This window comes from Rutilus rutilus (genome assembly GCF_951802725.1).
Source record: "Rutilus rutilus genome assembly, chromosome: 23".
Lineage (NCBI taxonomy): Eukaryota > Metazoa > Chordata > Actinopteri > Cypriniformes > Leuciscidae > Rutilus > Rutilus rutilus.
In genome coordinates, this window is record NC_140233.1 from 6,446,040 (window position 1) to 6,469,912 (window position 23,873).

The window sequence follows — 23,873 nt, forward strand, 5'->3', positions numbered from 1 at the left end:
CACAGAATTATTCATGCTTAAAAATCCTTTATAGAGCACATATAAATATTTCACCTTCTTGACCCACACAGGCATGAAACAGAAGTTGCGTTAGTCTTTTCTTCCCTATTATATCCGAGTGAAATGGCTTCTCAAACAAGACAAAATGTAAGGTGAGAATTTTGTCAATCGGGAATTGATTGGATTGTTGTCGTTTGCTATTGCCCTGATCTCATGTGAGTGACAGGTTGCCCCGCCCTCTTGCCGCATCACTATTAGGCTACTATTGCTCATACTTGCGCTGTGTCCGAAATCGAATTCTTCTCTACTATATAGAAAAAACAGTCAAAAAACAGTATGCCAAAAGAGTAGTATGTCCGAATACATAAGGTGCGTCCCAATTTGTGTACTTATGCACTATTGTGACGTTTTGTAGTATAAATAGAGCAAATAGGTGTTGAGAAATTGAGAAAATTTCAAATGGGAAAAGTATACTTTTAAATACCCGGATGATGCACTCACCTGTCGCAGCTTTAATTACGTAGTGGAGGGGGAGGGGCTATCAGACTTCAATGTTGAATTGGAAAATTACCATTTAAAACTCATACACTACATGGTTAAGTAGTGCATAAGTAAATAGTGTATTGTGAATTTGGGACGCAACTATAATACTCGAAAAACAGTAGGCGAAAAGAGTAGTATGTCCGAATACAATAGGAAAAACAGTAGGTGAAAAGTACCCGGAAGTTGAGTAGTTGGGTACCCCAAGTACCCATGGAGTTGTTTTTTTATTTATTTTTTTACTTTTGACTTTTGACAACTCGAGCTTTATGGTTCTGGATAAATTTAGAATCACGATTTCTTCGTTTAAAATAGTTTACAATTCTCCCATCTAAAATGTTAATTGCTGCAGTCTATTTATTAATTTTTTTAACAGTCACTTGTCGCCACCTACTGGTGCAACGTTGTAATTAATACAATCTTTATTTGAAGTGTCAAGTTACTTTCAAAAGTGTGGTTGAAAAGACTGTTTGTGAAGCAGCATCATTGCAGACTTGAATGCTCACTGTGATCGGACTTGTTCGAATAGTTGTCATTTAGGAATAAGATTGCAATCTTTTAACGATTAATCATACGGCTCTACTAACCACCCACAACACCCAAGAAACCACATAGTATAACCCTAGCAACCACCCAGAGCACTTTACCAACTGCATAGCAACTTTCTAGCAACCTTTCAGAATACTTTAGCAAGCACAGAGAACATCCATGCGGGTCTGAGTGGTTATTACACTCAAACTACCATAGCAATTGCATAGCAACTCACTAAAATCCACTCGGAACATGTAAGGAACCCAACAATAACATTCTAACAACCAATGATAACACCCAAGCAACCACATAGCAACATTCCGAACACCTTAGCTGCCTAACAACACCCTAGATGAGATTTGCAATGGATTTCCATTTTTTTTTGGGAACATGTAAACCATAGTTCCCAGTATGATTGTTTTTCCCAGGATGATGCGAATGTAAACAGATCCACAGATGGGCGAGTCTGAATCTAAATAATCTTGTTGTTTTCAGATGCTCCTTTGAGGGTCTTTTTTTTTTTCAGTTGTTTGTTCTGGATTCAAACTTGCGTTTAATGGGGGAATTCATTGGGATGGTAACCATGGTAACCCTCCAGCCCAAATTACCTCTGTTTTTTCTCGTCAAAGGGAGGCGTTCTCACAGTCACAGAAAGAGAGAGAGGAAAATGTATGCAATTGTTTCTCACAAACCTGGAGAGTGTTATTTTGAAGAGAGGAAACGTTAGATCACTATTTGGTTGTTTACTAATAAGCGTTACTGTTAGTTACTGACTCACATGTCATGTTTGGATCTCCTGTAAGGTCTGTTCGAGGATACGTGTTTGATGCAGTGTGTGACTGTTTCAGAACATATTTTGTGCAGTACAAAATAGAAAAAAAGAGGAAGTGCTGCCTTACCACTTCCTGTTTAATGTTTGAAATAGGCCTCACCCATATTCGAGTTCTTGTTTTTGTTTTTAGCTGATTCAGAAAGATGGTTGGTTGTTTTGTAGAAGTAAATCGATTCTTGTAGGGAAGGTGACTGGACCATTTGGACGGCGTTTCATCTACTGCCACACTGATAGAAGAAAGATTTCTCCAGACGTGTGGCGAGAGCTGAGGTGAAAGTTTTGACAGCAAACATGACAGGATTGTATTGCTCAGATATTACTCTTTCATAGCTCAGCAGACTTCATGGATTTCTCTGTTAGGTTTAAGGGTCGCTTCGCCTTTGTCTCAGACTTTTTCTCCTAGAATTGGAAAATGGGCAAAACTGTTGTTCTACATGAATTCTAAAGCTATGTGAATGTGGATAGCAAATCCCAGATAATTTGGTTCTGAAATTGTTTGGTAAGAAATATTTGTAAGAATATTAAGAGATTCTTTTTTTTTTTTTTAAATCTGACCACATTATGGAGATCTTTTCTAAAACTCTACAGGAGATTGAATCACTTTTTCTTCTCAGGAGAAACATCTAAAAGCAAAAGTCTCCATTTGCTCTCCATTAAGTCATTGCTGTCTATGGGAAATAATTGAGAAATAATTCAAAGGAATAGTTCACTCAAAAATGAATATTATAATGCTTTTATGTTCTTTCTGGGGTTTGATGCCTTCACCTGCTATCTGAATTATCGTAAAGTTTCCTAGTTCAAAAATTGGACATGAACTCAAGTCAAAATTCGAATACGATGAGCTCGTAATCTCGACTTTAGAAGTGGGAAATAGGAAATTTCCGAAAGCACGTGCAGACAGTAAATGGCATGGTCACTATGGAAGAACTGCACTAAAGTTCCACAGCATTTGTGTTTGAAACGACCGTTAATATGACAGTATTCATTTTTGGCCGAACTAGAAGATCTTATTTCTTTCCCTTTCTTGTCCCCCCCCCCCCCCCCCCGAGTCTCACAGCATGTTTTTGTTGTCAGTGAGGTTTATGTTTCCCCCGTCAGTCTGTGTTATGTCAATGTGGGCTGGCTTGCGTGATACAGGAAGGCAGAAATATTGTCCTCCTTTCAGCGCGAAATCTCCCGCAGACGTGTGTGTGTGTGTTGTGGAGATTCTCCGTCCTTGTGTTTTGACGTTTGAAGTCGGCTTCGGTTCGCCGCACTTCATCATAGCCATAAAAAATGTCCATTCGAAAACAAAACCTCGAGATGAATCGAGTCCTTGAAATTCCTTCAGGGCACAAACACGCAGACAGAACCCGAACATCACTTGTTTTTCAAAACAGAAGCACTAGAAATCAAATGTCTGCTGAGTAAAACTATTATGAAGTTCACTTTTTGACAAAAACAATGTTTTGAAACAGTCAAAAGAATGACAGACTGTGGAGCTGAGGAGAAAATGGACGACCCCAGCAATCGTCAGGCCCTGGGTGAGCAGTGCACATCTCAACATCAATCCAGTTTACACTCTTCTATCATGCACTTAAAGGATTAGTTCACCCAAAAATAAAAATTATCCCATACTTTACTCACACTCAAGCCATCCTAGGTGTATATGACTTTCTTCTTTCAGCCAAACACAATCAGAGTTAAAAAAGAAAAATCCTGGCTCTTCTAAGCTTTATAATGGGAGTGAATAGAGCCTTCAGTTTTTGAAGGCCAAAAAAGCGCATCCATCCATCATAAAAGTAACCCATATGTCTCCAAGGGATTTAATAAATCCTTCTGAAGTGAAGTGATGCATTTCTGTTAGAAAAATATCCATATTTATAACTTTATAAACTATAATCACTGGCTTCCGGTAATGGCCGTTGCCCAGGCCTCTTCTAGTTCAATTCAAGCTCCTCTTCTCTTGAAATCCTCTGACATTTCTCTTTAAAATTCTTGTTTTAGACTTCTTATTCATGACCGGTGTTTTGTTTTGCTCTATCCTCTGCTCTTTCGCATTCGTCAATGCGTCACGCGTCGGGTCAGAGGCCACTCTTCCACCGGAACTCGAAGCCAGTGATTATAGTTTATAATTATAAAGTTAAAAATATGGATATTTTTCAGACAAAAATGCATCACTTCACTTCAGAAGCCCTTTATTAACCCCCTGGAGCCATATAGATTACTTTTATGATAGATGGATTCACCTTTTGTTTTGTCCTTTAAAATCTCAGGTACCATTCACTCCGATTATAAAGCTGGGAAGAACCAGGATTTTTTTATTTATTTAACTCTGATTGTGTTTGGCTGAAAGAAGAAAGTCATATACACCTAGGATGGCTTGAGGGTGAGTAAATTATGGGATAATTTTCATTTTTGGGTAAATTAACCCTTTAAGAATGTACAAACTTTTGGCTACAGTATGTACACTAGTTTTGGGACTAGTGTTGGGTAACCAAACAATTGATGGGCCCCATTGACTTCCATAGTATGAAAAAATATATACCATGGCAGTCAATGGGGCCCATCAACTGTTTGGTTACCGACATTCCAATAAAATTGACTTTTTTAAAAGAAACTTGCAACAAACTCAATGCTATATAGAGTGCAAAGGGTTATGGGTAACATTAGCACAAAAAACAAAAACAAAAAAAAGCATCAGAATGAGCTTGCGCACATTTGACTTGCTATTTTGAGCATACTATGATTCAGGACAGACTAATCCGAATCTTCTATAGTAAGTATAGTATGTGAAATAGAATGTAGTCACAGTCTTTTATGAAGGGCAGATCCAGTGTTTAGCTGAAAGAAAATAAACATCCTAAAACGTATAATGTGGCATATGATGTGTTTTATTGTGGATTAAAGGAGCAGAGAGAAGAATGATCATTCAACCGACATCTTTAGACGACCCCAAACTCAACAAACTTAAAGAGGTGAGATGCATCAACTTTTTTGGGGTGGTGTGGCATAGAGTTATCAAAAACATTATTGATTCGTTCTTGTGCAAACCCACTTCCCTCAATGTGAGCATCATTTCCTGAGGGTGTCTGAATATCTGGATTTTCCATGTTGCTTTGAGGTAGGTTTTGGTGGACTGGATCAACACAACCCTGAAAATTGAACATATTGTGGTGCGATCGCTGGAGGAAGACCTGTATGACGGACTCGTCCTTCATCACCTGTTACGTAAGAATCATGTCAGAGCAAGAACATTCTGAACAGGCACATTATTTAGTGAACCTCACATGCTTAAATGTAATGAAAGTGATGTCACAATGCAGAAATGCTGTATATAGGCTTCTCTTTCATTTTAATGTGAAATATCTGTGTATGTTGTGAACCCAGGCAGGTTAGCAGGTGTGCATTTAAATGTAGAGGAGATTGCGTTGAGTACTGAAGTCCAGCTACGGAAACTAGATGCCATCCTGACAGCTCTGAACGAGACCTTCGGGCTTAATGAGGAAACGGCCAAATGGAACGTTAAACGTGAGCCGATCAGATCAGATCTTGTCAATGACCGGTTTACATATTTATGAACATACGCCCACTGTTCTCCCTCTCCAATCTGTCAGTCATTCACAGCAGGGACCTGTTGGCTACATTACATCTTCTGGTTGCTATTGTGAGGCGTTTCCAACCCGATCTGGCACTGCCTGTAAACGTCAGCGTGGAGATCATTCAGTGTGAGGTGATTGATTAATGCAAATGATCTGAATGTGTATACTAAATGTTTCAAGAGCAGGATATTAAAGAGGGTTGTGCAAAACACACTGCCACAATACTGCTGTTCTAGGTGGTTGCCAGGGTGTTGTCGCTTACATGCCAAAATGAGTCCACTTCCTGGTCTCAATGATATTCTGCTCTTCAAATACAACTAATTATTTGAAATATTAATATATACATATAATGAGAAAAACTAGTTTTCATAATTTTTCACAATTCATCAGCATATTATAATAAACAATTATTTTCTTAATATTTAATAATTTGTCATCACATATTATTTGAAAAAAAAAAGTATATGCGTATTATAATGAACAATTGTTTTCATATTTTTTTACCATTCATCATTGCATATTATTTGCATCATAAATTATAACAATGCAACACTATATATTATTTATATTTTTTTCACAATTCATCATTGCATATTATTAAACAAAATATGTGCATATTATAATGAACAATGTTTTCATAATTGTTCACAATTCATGAATGTAAATTATTTAAAAACAATTATATTACAATGAAAATGTATTTAATATTTTCTCACAATTTTTCGTTGCATATTATTTGAAAAAATTATATGCATATTACAATGAACAATTGTTTTTTAACTTTTTACAATTCATCACTGAATATTGTTTGAAAAAAATATGCATATTATGTAAAGTAAAAAAATCATTCTAAATTAGATCATATAATCAAAGATGCACATCCATAGAAAAATTATATTAACCAATAGTATAAGAGCCTAATACCCATCATCCAATCAACACTTACATGATTTCTCTTCAAAAATATTCCCTGAGAAGTTAAATTTACTAAATTACTACAAAAGTTAGATGTTCATGTTGTCAGCATTCATTAATATCTAATTTGTTAACCAGGTCACAAAATCTGGCATCAAGGCAGACAAGCAGACCGAATTCATCACATTTCAAAGGTCTGTGAAGAACCTCCTTCCCTATTAAACATGTTTAACATCACTTTGAAACTCAGTGACAATGTCCAAAGCAGCGTTTTCATGGCACGTTGTGTGTCTCCGCAGTAATTCCAGTGAAGAGCTTGAGAGAGAATCTAACAGTGAGTCAAACAGAGGCTGAACTCTGAGCCTTTTCATTTCCATATTTATAAGCATCAGTAACTTTCAGATAGCGGAGGCGTATAAAGAAGAAAGCGTTTGCTTCTTAATCTCTCTCTTGCAATGTCTTTGCAGAGGAATGTCCCATTGATGAGCTCTTCAAGCTGGAGGCTCACAAAATTGAGACCGTGAAAAAGGTTCCGATCCAGTTCCTCACGTGTCTAACTGTAGTCTTTGACCCAAATCTTTCACCGCTTCATCAAGTTTTCTTTTCTACAGGCCATTCTGCACTTTGTGAATAAGAACATGTTGTCTCTGGGACTGAACGTGACAGACATTGACAAACAGGTGTGCAACTCTGATCAACTTACTGACCAACTAGATCAACTTACACTACCATTCAATTGTTGTTGAAAGAAATTAGTACTTTTATTCAGCAAGGGCACATTAAATTGACCAAAACTTACTGTAAAGAAACTTATAATCTTTGCCAAAATGCAACTTTTTGTGAATCTACCTGAGGCAAACTTTCGTTTAAAAGCATGATTAGAATGGAAACGCCACTTTTAAGTTTGACCGTATTTTCGTTTTCGCTTGGGGCACTTCTATGATAGCATCAAAAATCGCTATTTTTAAAACACTAAGAAGGTTCGACACAACATGAAACTTTGCTCGAAGTATCACCAGAGGCTCTACACATGAACTCGAGCATTGAGAACATTGCTTGTGTACACAGAGTTTACTAAAAAGAAAGATTTTGAATAACTCACTGTTGCTGTGTCCGCCGGCATTTTGACAGTCAAAAATAGTCGATCTCCGAATGCGAATGAACTGACTCTGTATTTTAGTATTGTTTCTTATAAGAGGATCCTTTTTCAAATACAAGGTCAATATCGATTTTCACTAATGACAAAACAACAAATTATCTGTGAATTTATGTGGAACTAAGCTTTAGGAGCTTTCCATCTTTACTCTCCTCCCTGTTACGTTGCATTCGGAGATCGACTATTTTTGACTGTCAAAATGCCGTTCAAAATCTTTCTTTTTACTTTTACTTTATACTTCGAGCAAAGTTTCATGTTGTGTCGAGCCTTCTTAGTGTTTTAAAAATAGTGATTTTTGATGTTATCATAGTAGTGCCCCTAGCACTCCCATTCAAAAGGCAATCTGACCGAAAACGAAAATACGGTTAAACTTAAAAGTGGTGTTTCCATTCTAATTATGCTTTTAAACGAAAGTTTGCCTCGGGTAGATTCACAAAAATACCCTAGGTTGGATTTTGGCGAGAGTTACCCTTTAAAAAAAAGTTGTCACAGGAATAAATTACATTTTAAAGAATATTCAAATAGAAAATAGTTGTTTAATTGTAATAATATTTCACAATAATACAGTTTTTGTGTATTTTTAATTCAAATACATGCAGCCTTGGTAAGTATAAAAGACTTCTTTCAAAAACATTTAAAAATCTTGCCAACCCCAAACCTTCTTCATCTGTCAACAAAAGCTTCTTTATGAACCATTACACTGTGCCTCATTTACAAAACAAAATGCTCAGAACAAACATATAATCCTCCGATGCGATCCGGGACGCCGTTAAAATAAACCATCCACTTGTTTCCACTTGTGACACTTCGATCCTTCTGAAGTCTGTACAGAGACGCAAACCAAAAACAAAGTTTAAACAAAGTGAATGTTCTTTCACTCGTCCATTTGTCCTGTTGTCAGTAGACTCAAGCACGAAGAGTGTGTCAGAGACTGAACGCGCATCTGTATACTGTATCCAGTGTAGACAGCATCAGTGATTATAATGGCTTCTATTTACTTTTTGACGTGACACGACACTCTCATCCAGTGTAGGCAAATGTCAGTCTCTAAGCGACTGAACGCCAGTGGTGCGATGATGTGAAACTATTCATCAATGTCTTGCTCTGGATGCAGGCATATGCAAATGTATTTGCCTGTGTGATATTACAGATCCCGCAATATTACAAACAAGCCTTTTTGGAGCTTGAGTAAATGCTTTGTTTATAATGAAGAGGGTGTTTTAAGCTGTGAAACTTGCTGGATGTTTTAATGGTACAAAGACCTCTTAGATCAAGGCAAATTTGATTTCTCATGTCATGACCCCTTTAACAATCTCCATTTTCCTTCTGAATCAACAGGCTGTTTTTTTATGTAAATGCTCTGTTATGATTGGTTAACATCTTACATTACATTACCGTTACATTTGGCCCTAAAAAACAACAACTAGTAAGATGATTGCAAAAGCTAGAAATGAAAATGAAAATGATTTGAGCCCTTTATGGGCTTGTTTTTGACATCTCACATTCATGTTTGATATGTGTATGTTTTAAAATGTGATATTGTTAGATTGCAGACGGAGTGATTCTGCTCTTGTTGATCGGGCAGTTGGAGGGCTTCTTCATTCCACTGAGCGAGTTCTTCCTTTGTCCTGTCGGGAGCTCGGAAATGGTGAGAACCCGAGAAAACATTTCGAGCTTTGACACGAGAACCATGTTGTTAGTGACCTCCATTGCCGTTTGCAACAAGAAGCAAAATTGAATCCAGGCTTATGGGATTTTACATCAGTGTAACTTCACATGCACCTCCAGGAGGTGTCTCGCCATCGTATAATTAACGTCTCTTATGATGACTGGATATGACAGCATAGCAGCATAAGGCAGGTTAAGAACCTGAGGGTAATGCAAAAGACAGAAATCAAAACTAATGATGTTACGGTTATAGAGAACTTGCAGTGTTGTGGTTTTACAACATTTGTTTGTTTCTGATTCTAATCATTTTACCTTTGATGTTTGTTCACCCGCAGCTCCATAATGTGACGCTTGCATTGGATCTTCTCATAGACCGAGGGCTTCCGGTTCAGTCCATTGACCCTCAAGGTAATTATTTTGAGACCATCCGAGCTAGTGAGCTACCTAGTGTCAAGTGTGCATCCTAAACAAAACCACTCAACACTTTTAAAAATAAAGGTTCTTTTTTGGCATCGATGGTTCCATAAAGAATCTTTAACATTTATGGAAACTTTCAATTGCTTAAGAGGTTATTTATAGTGTAAAACGTTTATTTAATACTGAAAGGTTCTTTGGGAAACCGAAAATGGTTTCTTTTTTGGCATTGCTGTGAAAACACCCGTTTTTAACCTATTTTTTAAAAGTGAAGAAACTTGAATCTTATTAGGATGCATAATTTTCTTGCTGTTTGATATTATGCACACAAATCAACAACTCTCTTACTTCGTCTTCCATCTTGGATTACATTTTTGTCACTGAGCTTGTCACATTGCAAATGTAACACAATATAATGGCATTACCTTCTTTATGAAGGACATGTTCACTACTGCTTGAAACAAAACCCCTATTTAGGCTGTTTTTGTGTGTACTTATTCAATAGAATAGCTGTTAGCACGTGATGATCTGCCTGGTTGTTCATTCACTAATAAGTTAATTTCTCATGTTTCTTACAGACATTGTTTCTCAAGATGTTCCAGCCACTGTGAAAGTGCTGTATCACTTATTCAGGAAGCACAAATACAAATGATCTAGCCATTCTCAAACTTGTCAATTCAATAAAACCTTCCATGATGTTTTAATAACCAAATTAACTGTACATTTGTGACTTTCTTCTTACTAAAAATCAGAGGCACGGAGTTGACAGTCAGATCACTTTGGCACTCAGAGTGTTAGAACACATGAGAAGCAATTGTACAGAGTGTCTCTGAACCATTTGAAGAGGCTTCAGAGCGGAAATGAGAGAACATGGCCACTCATCTCATCATGGAAATTGCATTTGGATGCCGACAGCTTCAATTTAATTTCACCTTTTCACTCTTCCACTTTACGTGTTTTTTTGTTCTTTTTCTTTTGGACAAATGCGCATTAGTCTTAATGTATCGCTCAGCATTTTTCTGCTGACTTGCAGCTTGTCTTCAAATAAAAGTGGCACATATAACATCTCTGTAACGATGTCCCTTTTTTCTTCAATATACTTTAAGTATAATGTGTGTGTGTGTGTGTTTGTGTTTGTGTGGTTCAGGTTTACCCGTTATGGGGACAAAATGTCCCCACAAAGATGGCAATATCTGAAATCCATGTCCTTGTGGAGACATTTTTTGGTCCCCATTAGGAAAACAGCTTATAAATCAAACTAAGTGTTTTTTTGTTTTTTTTTAAATGTAAAAATGCAGATGTATTCTGTGATAGGTAGGTTTAGGATTAGGGGATAGAAGAATATACTGTTTGTACAGTATAAAAATCATTATGTCTATGGAATGTCCGTCCCCATACAACATGTTGTGTAGTGTGTGTGTGTGACGCACTTTGATGCTTATCATTTTGAGTCTGAAGAGCCGTTTGTGGGAGCAAAACCTTTCTCTCTCTCTCTCTCTCTCTCTCTCTCTCTCTCTCTCTCTCTCTCTCTATATATATATATATATATATATAAAAGGTTGCGATATAAAGCTGATTTTTTTTTTTTTTTTTTGGTAAATATGATCAAGATTTGAAAACAATATAGGCTACGTTTCATTTTGGCGCTCTGTTATGTTGTGTCAGATCGGTGTAGAGACTCAGCACGTATGGCGTTTTCGTCAAGCAGTGGTCTCTTCCTCTTATAACCACTTTAAAACAAGACTGAACATCAGAAGAAGGTATGTTGAAAGATCCAGTACAACTTACTGAAACATAAACTGTCGTGTAGTCGCCCAATAAGTGTTTCAGCTTCGGAAAAACGTCAATTTAACGGCTTGTAAACAAAATGTCACGTGACGATACATTTTACCTCAGAACAGACAGTCATTCAATTTCGTTATAGCTAAAGAACTTAACTAAAATGCTGAATATATTATTAAATACTGATAAACTTTGATTAGAATGTGGACAAATACCAATGATACAGTGCAATCACATTATTTCTAAACTTTAGAGAAACTAAAACTCCTATTGTTGTCAACTGTAAAAGGGCATCTCTCACCCAGACTACCCCTCCATCCACCCCCCTAATTTAATTTCCTTAATGTGTGTTCTCTCAAATTGGATACGGTGAATGACTTCCATTTAATCTAAATGGCAAAAGCATTATGGGAGGTTTAAGAGAGTCTCCTCTCAGCGAAGAGGCCGGGATTTGTGGATGCTCTGATGGCGTTTTAATGGTGAATTGCCCTTGGGTAATTTTTTACCATTGCTGTTTCTGAGCAGGAAACATATAAGAGGCTGACATTTTTCATCCTAACGCCCGTTTGTTATTCGTTTATATTCATAACCGCAATATTTCAGCCTTTCTTATCCCTTGCCGTGGGCGTTAGTGTCATAAAAATGAATGAAATCTGTAGGATGGAGAGAGGTAAGAAAGCAGAGTGCAATAGAGACGTGTAGGTGGGTTGGACAGACAGATGGACAGAATGTCAGGAAATTCTCATATTAAAAACTTCAAAAGCATCCTACGTAATGACCCCGAGCGACCAAACGAAACCCCATCTTGAACTCCACAGTGCACTGATTATATGGGTAGATGGACCTGGGAGACACAAAACATCCATCCCTGTCCAGTTCGCCCTCTGTGTCCTCTCCAAGCCGGCTAATGATCTGCTGTGGTGGGGTGATTTCTTGGGTTGACGGGGGGAATACAGAAATGTTCGACTGAAACCCCCTACTGATGTCTCATCATCTCAGGCCTAAGGCAAAAAAAGAGTCTGAGTCACTGTTGGAGATAAACTGTGGTAATAACAACACATAAACAAAAGTTTCAACTCTAAAAGTTTATTTTTTTTCCTGTGTCCTACGAATTTGACGAAGTATAACATAATGCTACATTGTACACAGTACCCCACTTGTGAAACAATGATGAGAGTCATGTTTGTGTGTTTACCAAAGCACCCGTTGCAAGGTAAACGGTGTACGAACAGGTGAAGATTGACAGTAAGGCAACGGTTTTCATGTTAATGTAGAGACTGGAGCATGACATTAGACTTTTTAGGTAATTTGTTGTAAGAGGAGCGTTTTTTCCAGCGGTGACATGACAGTTGTAATCACGTACAGCAAATCCTGGCTTTCGATTCAAGCTCCCATAGTGGCAAGAATCCAATTATGATAATGATGACTTTCCTTGTTTCCTAGAACATCATGTTGATTGAAGGTTGAGAAATGACTCCTGGAAGGCGGTAACAGGTTGTTTAAAACCCACCCGGTGCTCGCCGATCCCTGATTCGAGTTCAGTCAAATTATTCAGAGTGACTAGCAATCAGCAAATGTCACCATTAGTAGGCTACACATTTTGATGTGGAACTCTTTAAATATCACATTCTAGCCATTTATTAGCATGGGTGAATTTCACAAATCATGCCAAATAAAATCGAAAGGAAAATAAGAAATTATATTTTGCTTAAAGAAAACAAAGCTTATTTTTAACACCATTTAGAGTTCTTAGTTCCTTAATGTTTATGAAAATTACACAAATTCCCCATAATTCTTGTCACTGTAATGCAAAAGATTTTATAATTAAAAAAAATATTTCAAGTAAAAACATCATGGTAGCATTTTTGTACTACCTTTCATGTATGTTTATTTCAAATTAGTATTGTACTCTAATAATGTAAATTAGACCTATTTATTGGTAATAATTATACTTTAAAAAAAACAAAGTAAAATGTTATGTAAAGAAATATAAATGTAAAGTGTGTTTAATTTTCATGAAAATCATGCTTCAGATTATTCATGTAAAATATGATTTTTTTTTTCGTTTTGATTTAAGAGGTGAAATGTGTGGAAGCTTGTTTCTGCTACAGAATAAAACATTTTAAAAGATAATTGCGACTTTTTATCTCACAATTGCGAGTTAACATCTCGCAATTCTGACTTGATTTCTCAGATTTGCGAGATATAAAGTCTGACATTTTTGCGAGATATAAAGACTGACTTTTTCCCTCAGAATTGCGAGTTTATATCTCACAATTCTGACTTTATATCTCCCAATTGCATGTTATAAAGTCAGAAATTGTGTTCTTTATAACACACAACTGTGAGTTTATAGCATGCAATTCAGGGATAAAAAGTGAGAAAAAAGTCTGAAAATTCTGAGATAAAAAGTCGCAATTACCTATTTTTTTTATTTTGTGGCGGAAACAAACTTCCATAGAAATATGACCTGGACATCTTAGCATTGTGTCCAAAGAAATAATCTTAAGAATAATAATCTGTTTTGGAAAATATGTCAAACTGAGCTGAAAGTTCAGCTGAAACATTTTTTGTAAACAAACACACCAGGGTGCAATCTTTGTAAGTGACTAGGCTAGTGATTTTGTGCAGGCTTAGAAATGACCCAAACATCTTCGGCAGTTTCCATATGCTCTAGAATAGATGTGATGAATCACCGTCTGTCCTCCTGCCAACAGACACCATAATTAAACTCACACCTGATGAAACCAGAGATCTCGTCCTCTGAGGAACCGGAGAACTTTAACCTTGAGCTTGTTTCTGAACCACCAATTACCTCAATCCAAAGATGTTGAAGCACAGCTGTTCTGCTCTACTAGTGTAATTGGGCTGTTGTCTGACAAAACCTGTACCGTGGACTCCAAACAATAAACGTATTCAAAACTTATTGCTCAAAACATGCTGTCAGATGTGCTGTAATCCCTGTTTGGTGCAGAAGAGCTTGTTTCATAGACCTCATCTTGAAGATACCAGGTCACTCTTGAAATTTCAAAGACAATTTAGCCAAGTTTTGTTGGTCTTGGAACATTTCTATCAAACAATCATTGACCAAACCCTAATGATTGGTTGATGAGAATGCCATGAGCTGAAATCCTGAAATCTGATTGGCTGACAGTAATACTCTTCTAGAGCAAGCTTGACAAATACATTTCAACAGGCATGAGAAGCGGATAACTGCTTCCTTGCAAAACCAAGGCAAACAAAGTCCATCATTTTCTACTGACCTTTGTGAAAATGAATTGCCTGTCTGCTTTGTCATGTTCAAGGAGTGTGTAATCATGTTTTCATTTCACCGGCCCACTCAAAAACTAAAGTGAAACGAACTCATCCGATCAATATCAATAGAGTAAATACCACTGAACAAAAGTCTTCAGACATCTCAAAACAAACATACATAATGAACTCTTTAAGGCATGAAACAAAATGTGGGGAATATAAAAAGCGCAGTTTAACACGATTTGCTACCTCACTGATTCTTACAAATGAGAAAATGTCAATTCACAACAGTAGTCAAAAAACGAACATTCACCGTACTATTTCATTTCACATCTTCACCGCAGAACCACCCACGACATGTGAGTTTTGATATTTACTGCAAAAAGGTCAGTTAACTTCTAGAGAATCTTTTAAATTAGGTTTGACGACTTCATTCATCACTCATCGCTTTCCCCGACTATGAATAAATAAACAGACACCGCACAGTTACAGAGAGTTTAATCCAGAAGAGCTCACGAAACGGCTACATAGGTCCTCCAAAAGATGTCCTGGCTGAGTTCTGTGTCCATCGAAGTCCAGTTCGGTCTGAAGTCTGGTTCTGTACTTCCACAAATCTCAGAATCTCTGGTTCCCCACACTTGTCTGCGATTCTGAGTTGAGGTTCTGGGTTTGTCGAGGGGTTGAAAGTTGTGCTCTGTGAGATTTGGACCACATGGAGAGGCTTGGCGCAGACAGGCACCTGTGACATGAAGGTCCATGTGGCAGGGGCATGTACTACGTTTCCCATAATGCACTTCTTCACTGGGGGACTCCAACAGTTTGTCCTTACATTTGGTTGGTCTCTGTTGAAAAAGGAGCATAAAGAGTGATTAGAAGAGTGTTCCATCACAGAAAGCCACAAAATCACTTTCCAGAACATTCTCATTCACAGTTCCATGCTGGTGGAACACTCTCCCCACCCTCATCCGGAATGCAGAATCCCTGACAACATTCAAAAAACAGCAGAAAACCCATCTCTTCCGTGAGCACTTAACTTCATAAAAAAAACTACAAAAAAAAACGTTCCCTTTAAAACCTCACTTATGCTACTCTGAATAATGCCTGAACTTCGTATTTTGAGCACATCTTGCGTTGTTGTTGTTTTTTGCCTCTTCATGATGACTTGCTTAATTTAGTCCTAATTTGTAAGTCGCTTTGGATAAAAGCGTCTGCTAAATGACTAAATGTAAAATGTAAATTGCAGGCAAAATAATGGTGAAATCCCTTTTAATAAGTACCAGAAACATTAAACAGCTCAACCGTCTTATATATATATATATTTAAAGAGAGAGAGAGAGAGATAGCAAACAATACTCCAGTCTTCACATGATCCTTTAGAAATCATTTTCATATTCTTATGTTATTATGTTGAGTTATTTTCAATTATTATTGATGCTAATAATTAATAACGGTCCTTATTATTTTCTGGAATCGTTGAAAAATAGAAATTTCAAAAGCTTTTTTAAAAAAACGACCAAACTTTTCTGTCACTTTTGATCAATTTAATGCATCCTTGCTGAATAAAAGTAAAAATAAATTAATAAATGAATAAGAAAATAATAAGAATTGTCCCTGATCAGAGCGGGAGCCCTATTTTATTTTTATTTTTTATTTTACCTTTATTTTTTTACAGGCAAGTCATTAAGAACAAGTTCTTATTTACAATGGCGGCCTGACAAGTGGAATAGAGCTAAAATAAATACAGTACAGTCATAAAATACAATTTAAAACACAACACAGTAGACAACAGACACTTATAACCAGCTAGGTGTACAGGTATGAGGAATTGAACCGAAAATATACACCAAAATAAATTAGATTTGAAAATGTATTCACATAGAAAATGTTAAATTGTAATAATATTTCACAATATTGCTGTTTTACTGTATTTTTGATTAAAGAAATGCAGTCTTGCAGTAAAAAACAAACAAAAACAAAAAACATTTTAATTATTCAAAACTTTTGACCAGTGTATATATATATTATTTTTAAGACTTTTTGTTCTCTGCTTAATCTGTGTCTGATAATAGTGTGAAAATGCATCTTTGGCTCAAGCCCTGTTGTCTACTGTAACGCTGGATCACCCACCTGACAGATAACTAGCTACCATATGGACTGTGTTTCGGGATTAATTGGGCAAAATCTAGACAAGCCACCTGACTGGAGGCGGACTTGATTTTATTATAAATCATCTTATTGCAAACACACAAAGACACACATAAGCTTACACAGCTAGACTTTTGACTATCAGACCTAGAGCTGGCCATTTGGAGAGAAAGAGTCCCATCTGATTGATATGTAAAGTGTTTTTATTGCTTTATATGTAATTTAGAGGCAAGTTAATCTGAAATTGCACAACACGTATAGGACACTCAAGGACACTTGCAAAGCATCTGTTAAATGCTAAATTAAATGTGAATGCAATGCATTTTGAGTGCAATATATGTGCAGAAGCTTCATCTTTTTATGTAACTAGCAAAACATACTGAGATCACCTCCTCGGTGTGTGTGTATCTGAAGAGGTGGACAGCAGAAATGTCACACTATGTGGCCTGTGTTTGGTTCGGCTCTTGGAGCACATGGACATGACAAGTGCAGGTTTCACTGCGCGCTCTTAAAGAAATCTGTCCACAGAACAAGAGAGAGAGACAGTGAGTTGGCAGACCTTCTCTAATAATACACCATGTGCTGCCTTCGAGTTCTCTCTCTGAATCCAGGCCGTGTCTCTGGTGTGAAACAGACAAATGCACCCCTGACCAGACCGGGGCAGAGAGCATGCTGGGAGATCAGTCCCAGAGCAGCAGGAGACTGAGAGGTTAGCCAGTGCGAACATTAGCCCAACATTAACCCAGAACTTCCATCTCTATACAGCGCAACATTACCACCTCGTCAAAACAGGTTTGGGAATTGTAATGAAATGGGATTCAGTAAAAGAGCCAAAGAATCATTATCGCTAGACTTCACTGGTTGCGCTGTATGTTAGTGATTCACTCAAAAGAACCGGGTCATAAAAATCATTCTCTTTGGAATCAAACTTCACACTATATTTGTGATTTGCTAAAAAGAACTGACTCATTTGAGTCATTCTCTTGGGAATCAGACTTAAAAGGTTGTGCTGTATGTTTGTGATTCACTCAAAAGAACCGGGTCATAAGAGTCATTCTCTCTGGAATTGGACTTCACTGGTAGCGCTGTATGTTTGTGATTCACTCAAAAGAACCATGTCATAAAAATCATTCTCTTTGGAATCAAACTTCACACTATATTTGTGATTTGCTAAAAAGAACTGACTCATTTGAGTCATTCTCTTGGGAATCAGACTTAAATGGTTGTGCTGTATGTTAGTGATTCACTCAAAAGAATCGGGTCATAAGAGTCATGGAGTTGGGCTTCACTGGTAGCGCTGTATGTTAGTGATTCACTCAAAAGAATCGGGTCATAAGAGTCATTCTCTCTGGAATTGGACTTCACTGGTAGCGCTGTATGTTAGTGATTCACTCAAAAGAACCGGGTCTTAAGAGTCATGGAGTTGGACTTCACTGGTAGCGCTGTATGTTAGTGATTCACTCAAAAGAACTGTGTCATAAGAGTCATGGAGTTGGACTTCACTGGTAGCGCTGTATGTTTGTGATTCACTCAAAAGAACTGTGTCATAAGAGTCATGGAGTTGGACTTCACTGGTAGCGCTGTATGTTTGTGATTCACTCAAAAGAACTGTGTCATAAGAGTCATGGAGTTGGACTTCACTGGTAGCGCTGTATGTTTGTGATTCACTCAAAAGAACCGGGTCATAAGAGTCATGGAGTTGGACTTCACTGGTAGCGCTGTATGTTTGTGATTCACTCAAAAGAACCGGGTCATAAGAGTCATGGAGTTGGACTTCACTGGTAGCGCTGTATGTTTGTGATTCACTCAAAAGAACCGGGTCATAAGAGTCATGGAGTTGGACTTCACTGGTAGCGCTGTATGTTTGTGATTCACTCAAAAGAACCGGGTCATAAGAGTCATGGAATTGGACTTCACTGGTAGCGCTGTATGTTTGTGATTCACTCAAAAGAACCGGGTCATAAGAGTCATGGAGTTGGACTTCACTGATCACGCTGTATGTTAGTGATTCACTCAAAAGAACCGGGTCATAAGAGTCATGGAGTTGGACTTCACTGGTAGCGCTGTATGTTTGTGATTCACTCAAAAGAACCGGGTCATAAGAGTCATGGAATTGGACTTCACTGGTAGCGCTGTATGTTTGTGATTCACTCAAAAGAACCGGGTCATAAGAGTCATGGAGTTGGACTTCACTGGTAGCGCTGTATGTTAGTGATTCACTCAAAAGGACCGAGTCATAAGAGTCATGGAGTTGGACTTCACTGGTAGCGCTGTATGTTAGTGATTCACTCAAAAGAAAATCACTGAATGTTTGTCTCTGAAAATAACCGGCTCCCAAGAGTCATCAGCTCAGGAATCGGACTGCACTGACCACAATGTATGTTTGTGATTCACTCAAAAGAATCGGGTCATAAGAGTCATTCTCTCTGGAGAAATTCAGAATCACGATTCTACTGTTGTTGATGTTTTTTGTGATGTTTTCGCCTACTGTCTCTCTGGAGTTGGACTTCACTGGTTGCGCTGTATGTTTGTGATTCACTCAAAAGAACCATGTCATAAAAATCATTCTCTCTGGAATCGAAACTTCACTGGTCACACTATATTAGTGATTCGCTAAAAAGAACTGACTCATTTCTCACAACTGAGTCATTCTCTTGGGAATCAGACTTAAATGGTTGCGCTGTATGTTCGTGATTCGCTAAAATGGCTCATAAGAGTCATCTCTCAGGAATCTGAATTCATAAATCACTGTATGTTTGTCTATAAAAAATTTTATAGAAAAAAAAAAGACATTTTCTCTTGAGGAACATCTAAGAAGCGAAGACAAAAGACCCCTGTAACCCCACATGTGCCATATAGAGTTTCAGAAGAGATTTCAGCAATGTCCTAAAGCCAATAATGAACAACCCAGCAATAAATGTTTTCTCTCGTGTTTGACAACGTCCAAAAACCATCAATCTGACATGCTGAGCAACCAGGATCTAATCGCTTAAACCATCAATGTGTCTTAAGGGGCCACTGAAAAATGTCTCTTAATAAAATGTGTCCTGTTTATAGCCTTTTAAAGCTGATTCCCATGCATGACACGTCAGTCAAACCAGATGTTGCCAAGCGAAAACACAAGATCGTCCCCCAGGCTTCTGCCCCTCTCTAGATCACACAATATAAGAATCCGATGCCATTTAAAGACCCCTGGCAATGTTTTCTCAGGCCAGCAGGAGGGAAACTGCACGTAGCCCTCAAACACACACAGCAAACGGGCAGAGAATGAGCTGACCCATATAAACGGCTTTATGAATAGACCGCGAGCAGTAATTGAATTCACTTAGTTCTATTTTGGTCATTTCTTTCTTTTTCTCTCTCTAACAGATGTTCTCTGGACCCAATTCAGTAATTTCCCACAATGCTCTTGGGGAAGGGGCATTGAAGAACTCGACCATCCAACTCTGAGGCCTCATATGACATGCTGTTCATGTCTCCTGTTAGTACAATAACCTGCTGTGATTTTTCAGTGCCACTATATGCACTTTAGAAAATATTCAGAATACACTGCAGTGAAAATGAAGGTAACACTTTATTTTACAGTGTCATTGTTGCATAGTAATAACTATTAGTTATGCATAATTACATGCAACTAACCCTAAACCAAACCAAACCAAACCCTAATCCCTTTAGTAAGTACATGTAGGCTAGTTACTTAATATTACTCAGTACTTAAATGTATAATTACAGTGTAACAAAGACACCTTAAAATAAAGTGTAACCAAAACGAATAACTGAATCGGCTTTGTACCCATCATATAATAAAAATAAAAGGTTACACTTTATTTTATGGTGTCCGTGTTACAGTGTAATTATACTTTTAAGTACTGACTAATATTAATTAACTACATGTACTTACAATAGGATTAGGTTTGTTTTAGGGATAGTCGCATGTAATTATGCACAATTTATAGTAATAATTACTATAGATTACCAAATAGTAATAATAATATTTTTAATGTTATATATATACACTCACCTAAAGGATTATTAGGAATTTTCTCATTAATGCAATTATCTAATCAACCAATCACATGGCAGTTGGTTCAATGCATTTAGGGGTGTGGTCCTGGTCAAGACAATCTCCTGAACTCCAAACTGAATGTCAGAATGGGAAAGAAAGGTGATTTAAGCAATTTTGAGCGTGGCATGGTTGTTGGTGCCAGACGGGCCGGTCTGAGTATTTCACAATCTGCTCAGTTACTGGGATTTTCACGCACAACCATTTCTAGGGTTTACAAAGAATGGTGTGAAAAGGTTAAAACATCCAGTATGCGGCAGTCCTGTGGGTGAAAATGCCTTGTTGATGCTAGAGGTCAGAGGAGAATGGGCCGACTGATTCAAGCTGATAGAAGAGCAACTTTGACTGAAATAACCACTCGTTACAACCGAGGTATGCAGCAAAGCATTTGTGAAGCCACAACACGCACAACCTTGAGGCGGATGGGCTACAACAGCAGAAGACCCCACCGGGTACCACTCATCTCCACTACAAATAGGAAAAAAAAGCTACAATTTGCCCGAGCTCACCAAAATTGGACAGTTGAAGACTGGAAAAATGTTGCCTGGTCTGATGAGTCTCGATTTCTGTTGAGACATTCAGATGGTAGAGTCAGAATTTGGCGTAAACAGAATGAGAACATGGATCCATCATGCCTTGTTACCACTGTGCAGGCTGGTGGTGGTGATGTAATGGTGTGGGGGATGTTTTCTTGGCACACTTTAGGCCCCTTAGTGCCAATTGGGCATCGTTTAAATGCCACGGCCTACCTGAGCATTGTTTCTGACCATGTCCATCCCTTTATGACCACCATGTACCCATCCTCTGATGGCTACTTCCAGCAGGATAATGCACCATGTCACAAAGCTCGAATCATTTCAAATTGGTTTCTTGAACATGACAATGAGTTCACTGTACTAAAATGGCCCCCACAGTCACCAGATCTCAACCCTTTTGGATGTGGTGGAATGGGAGCTTCGTGCCCTGGATGTGCATCCCACAAATCTCCATCAACTGAAAGATGCTATCCTATCAATATGGGCCAACATTTCTAAAGAATGCTTTCAGCACCTTGTTGAATCAATGCCACGTAGAATTAAGGCAGTTCTGAAGGCGAAAGGGTCAACCACAGTATTAGTATGGTGTTCCTAATAATCCTTTAGGTGAGTGTATATATGTGTGTGTGTGTGTGTGTATATATAATGAATATATAATATATGTGAAAAATTTAATAGATATATTAATAAATAACAATATATGTACTTCATATTATAATATATATATATACAATGAAATACATTTAAATACTGTTACATAAAAATTATTATTATTATTATATACATAAAGTATAATTATACACATGAAATTAAATTTATTTTCAGCATCATGACTTTCAATCTGTGATTTTGCACAAACCAATCAAATCTCAGCCAATCTCACCAAAACATATTTGATGACAATACAGATTTATGGACTGAGTTTTTGACCAATGAGATTTCACTGTGGGCGGGGCCAGCCAGCACAACTGCAGACACAGAATCCAAGTGACTTGTTGTGTGTCAGATATCATGACAGGTTAAACTCAGAGATCTTTGCTGTAAATCTCACACATGAAATCTCAGTGTCATATTGTGTCTCCCTCGTCTGTCTTGCGGCAGAGATTCAAAGTCTCCGCTTGGAGGCTGAAGCTTTCAGAGACTCCTGTGATTGTTAATGAGAGGGTTCGGCACAAACGACAGGCTTAATTAGATGGGTATTCACTCACACGGCTACAGTGTCTTGCTGACACACTTGTGAACTGTAAGAGAATAGTGTATGTATGCGTTCCTCTCGTCCTCAGACAGCAGCACACCCACGGACTAGGCTGAGTTAGCGAGATTCATGCGATCGAATACTTGAAAGACTTTCAAGAGTTGTGTTTGAGACACTAAAAGACTTGCCAAACTTAAAGGAATAGCTGAGGGAAACCGTTAAAATGTCAAACAACAGCAAAAGCTATTACTGAAGTGATAATTCATGATGAATATGCAAATAAGAACGTCAATGCTTCAATCAATGTGACCCAAAACTCTTTTTTTTTTTTGTCACAAACAATAACCGTGTAAGTTTCATGCTTATAAGATCTAGACAAAACCTACTGACTTGAAGATTCCTCAATGACAGAAGCTCTTTATTTGTTTATTTTCAAGAGTTTGTAGTGAAGTTTTATTTACTTTTTAACATCTTTGACCTGGATATGTCAGAATCAAGGACAGCATTCTAGCAACAGAAAAATGATTCTTGATTGTGACCTAGTTCTGCTAGCAAACGGATCTGGTGTTTGTGATGAAAAAGGTATTTTTAAAGCTTGGGATGATGATGATGCATCTGGTTCATGGCCAAATATGAGTAACCGCGCGCGCCTCCCCTGAGAGGATACACACCCGTGAGTGTGAGGAAAATCCACTAGTGTCTGTGTGTGTGTGTCTGTTGAATTTAGCATGGATTGCAAAGGTTGTGAGGGTTATGAAATAGTGCAGAATACTCCAGGTTGAGTACAAGTTAAGCTCAATCCACTATAATAATTTGGACTTGTCCCTCATTTTATTTAAAAAGCAAAAAGGAGGTTTAAATGAAGTGATTGAAGCCAATTTGTGGAGATTTAAAGGCAAGACACCACAGGCAAAATCATATACATTTTTATGGAGATTTTGGGCTGTATTGCTTCCATAACATTTCTTCTGTCCGACTGGTGGAAAGAAAACATCCAAGAAAGCCCAGACATTTAAGTGTTTATTTAATTGCACTTTGTGTATTTGCATCTTAGGTTTCAATTGCAATACATATCTTTTAAAGGCATTTTCTCAAATGAGGTTTTTCTCAGAAAACTCGTGTTCAAAGCACTTTTTTTTATTCTGATCTATATTCTAAAGGTTTTTACAGAGTGTTTTCTTCATATAGCATTTGCCGAATTTTATACAGCATTTTATTCCTAAAAACATGGTGACATTTTTTTTTTTTTTTGTCTTTCTG

The 23,873-nt window shown here is 37.5% G+C and overlaps 2 protein-coding genes across 3 annotated transcripts in view; one reads left to right on the forward strand and one right to left on the reverse strand.

Moving 5' to 3' along the window:
• Positions 1 to 1,968: 1,968 nt before the first annotated feature.
• Positions 1,969 to 10,702, forward strand: parvg (parvin, gamma). Its single transcript, XM_084396834.1, has 13 exons — positions 1,969 to 2,173; positions 3,361 to 3,426; positions 4,793 to 4,860; positions 5,011 to 5,113; positions 5,273 to 5,413; positions 5,500 to 5,615; positions 6,538 to 6,593; positions 6,699 to 6,733; positions 6,867 to 6,928; positions 7,011 to 7,079; positions 9,102 to 9,203; positions 9,559 to 9,631; positions 10,216 to 10,702. Exons 2-13 carry the CDS (start codon positions 3,369 to 3,371, stop codon positions 10,287 to 10,289), a joined length of 957 nt encoding a protein of 318 aa, XP_084252960.1. The 5' UTR covers positions 1,969 to 2,173; positions 3,361 to 3,368; the 3' UTR covers positions 10,290 to 10,702.
• A 4,148-nt stretch (positions 10,703 to 14,850) lies between these two features.
• shisal1b (shisa like 1b) overlaps positions 14,851 to 23,873 on the reverse strand; it is a 43,629-nt gene continuing 34,606 nt past the window's right edge. Inside the window, exon 5 of one of the 2 annotated variants that reach the window (XM_084396835.1) lies at positions 14,851 to 15,516. In XM_084396835.1, coding sequence (XP_084252961.1) covers position 15,516 — 1 coding nt within the window. In that variant the 3' untranslated portion in view covers positions 14,851 to 15,515. The remainder of the gene's footprint in view (positions 15,517 to 23,873) is intronic. The other variant, XM_084396836.1, reaches the window with a different exon arrangement.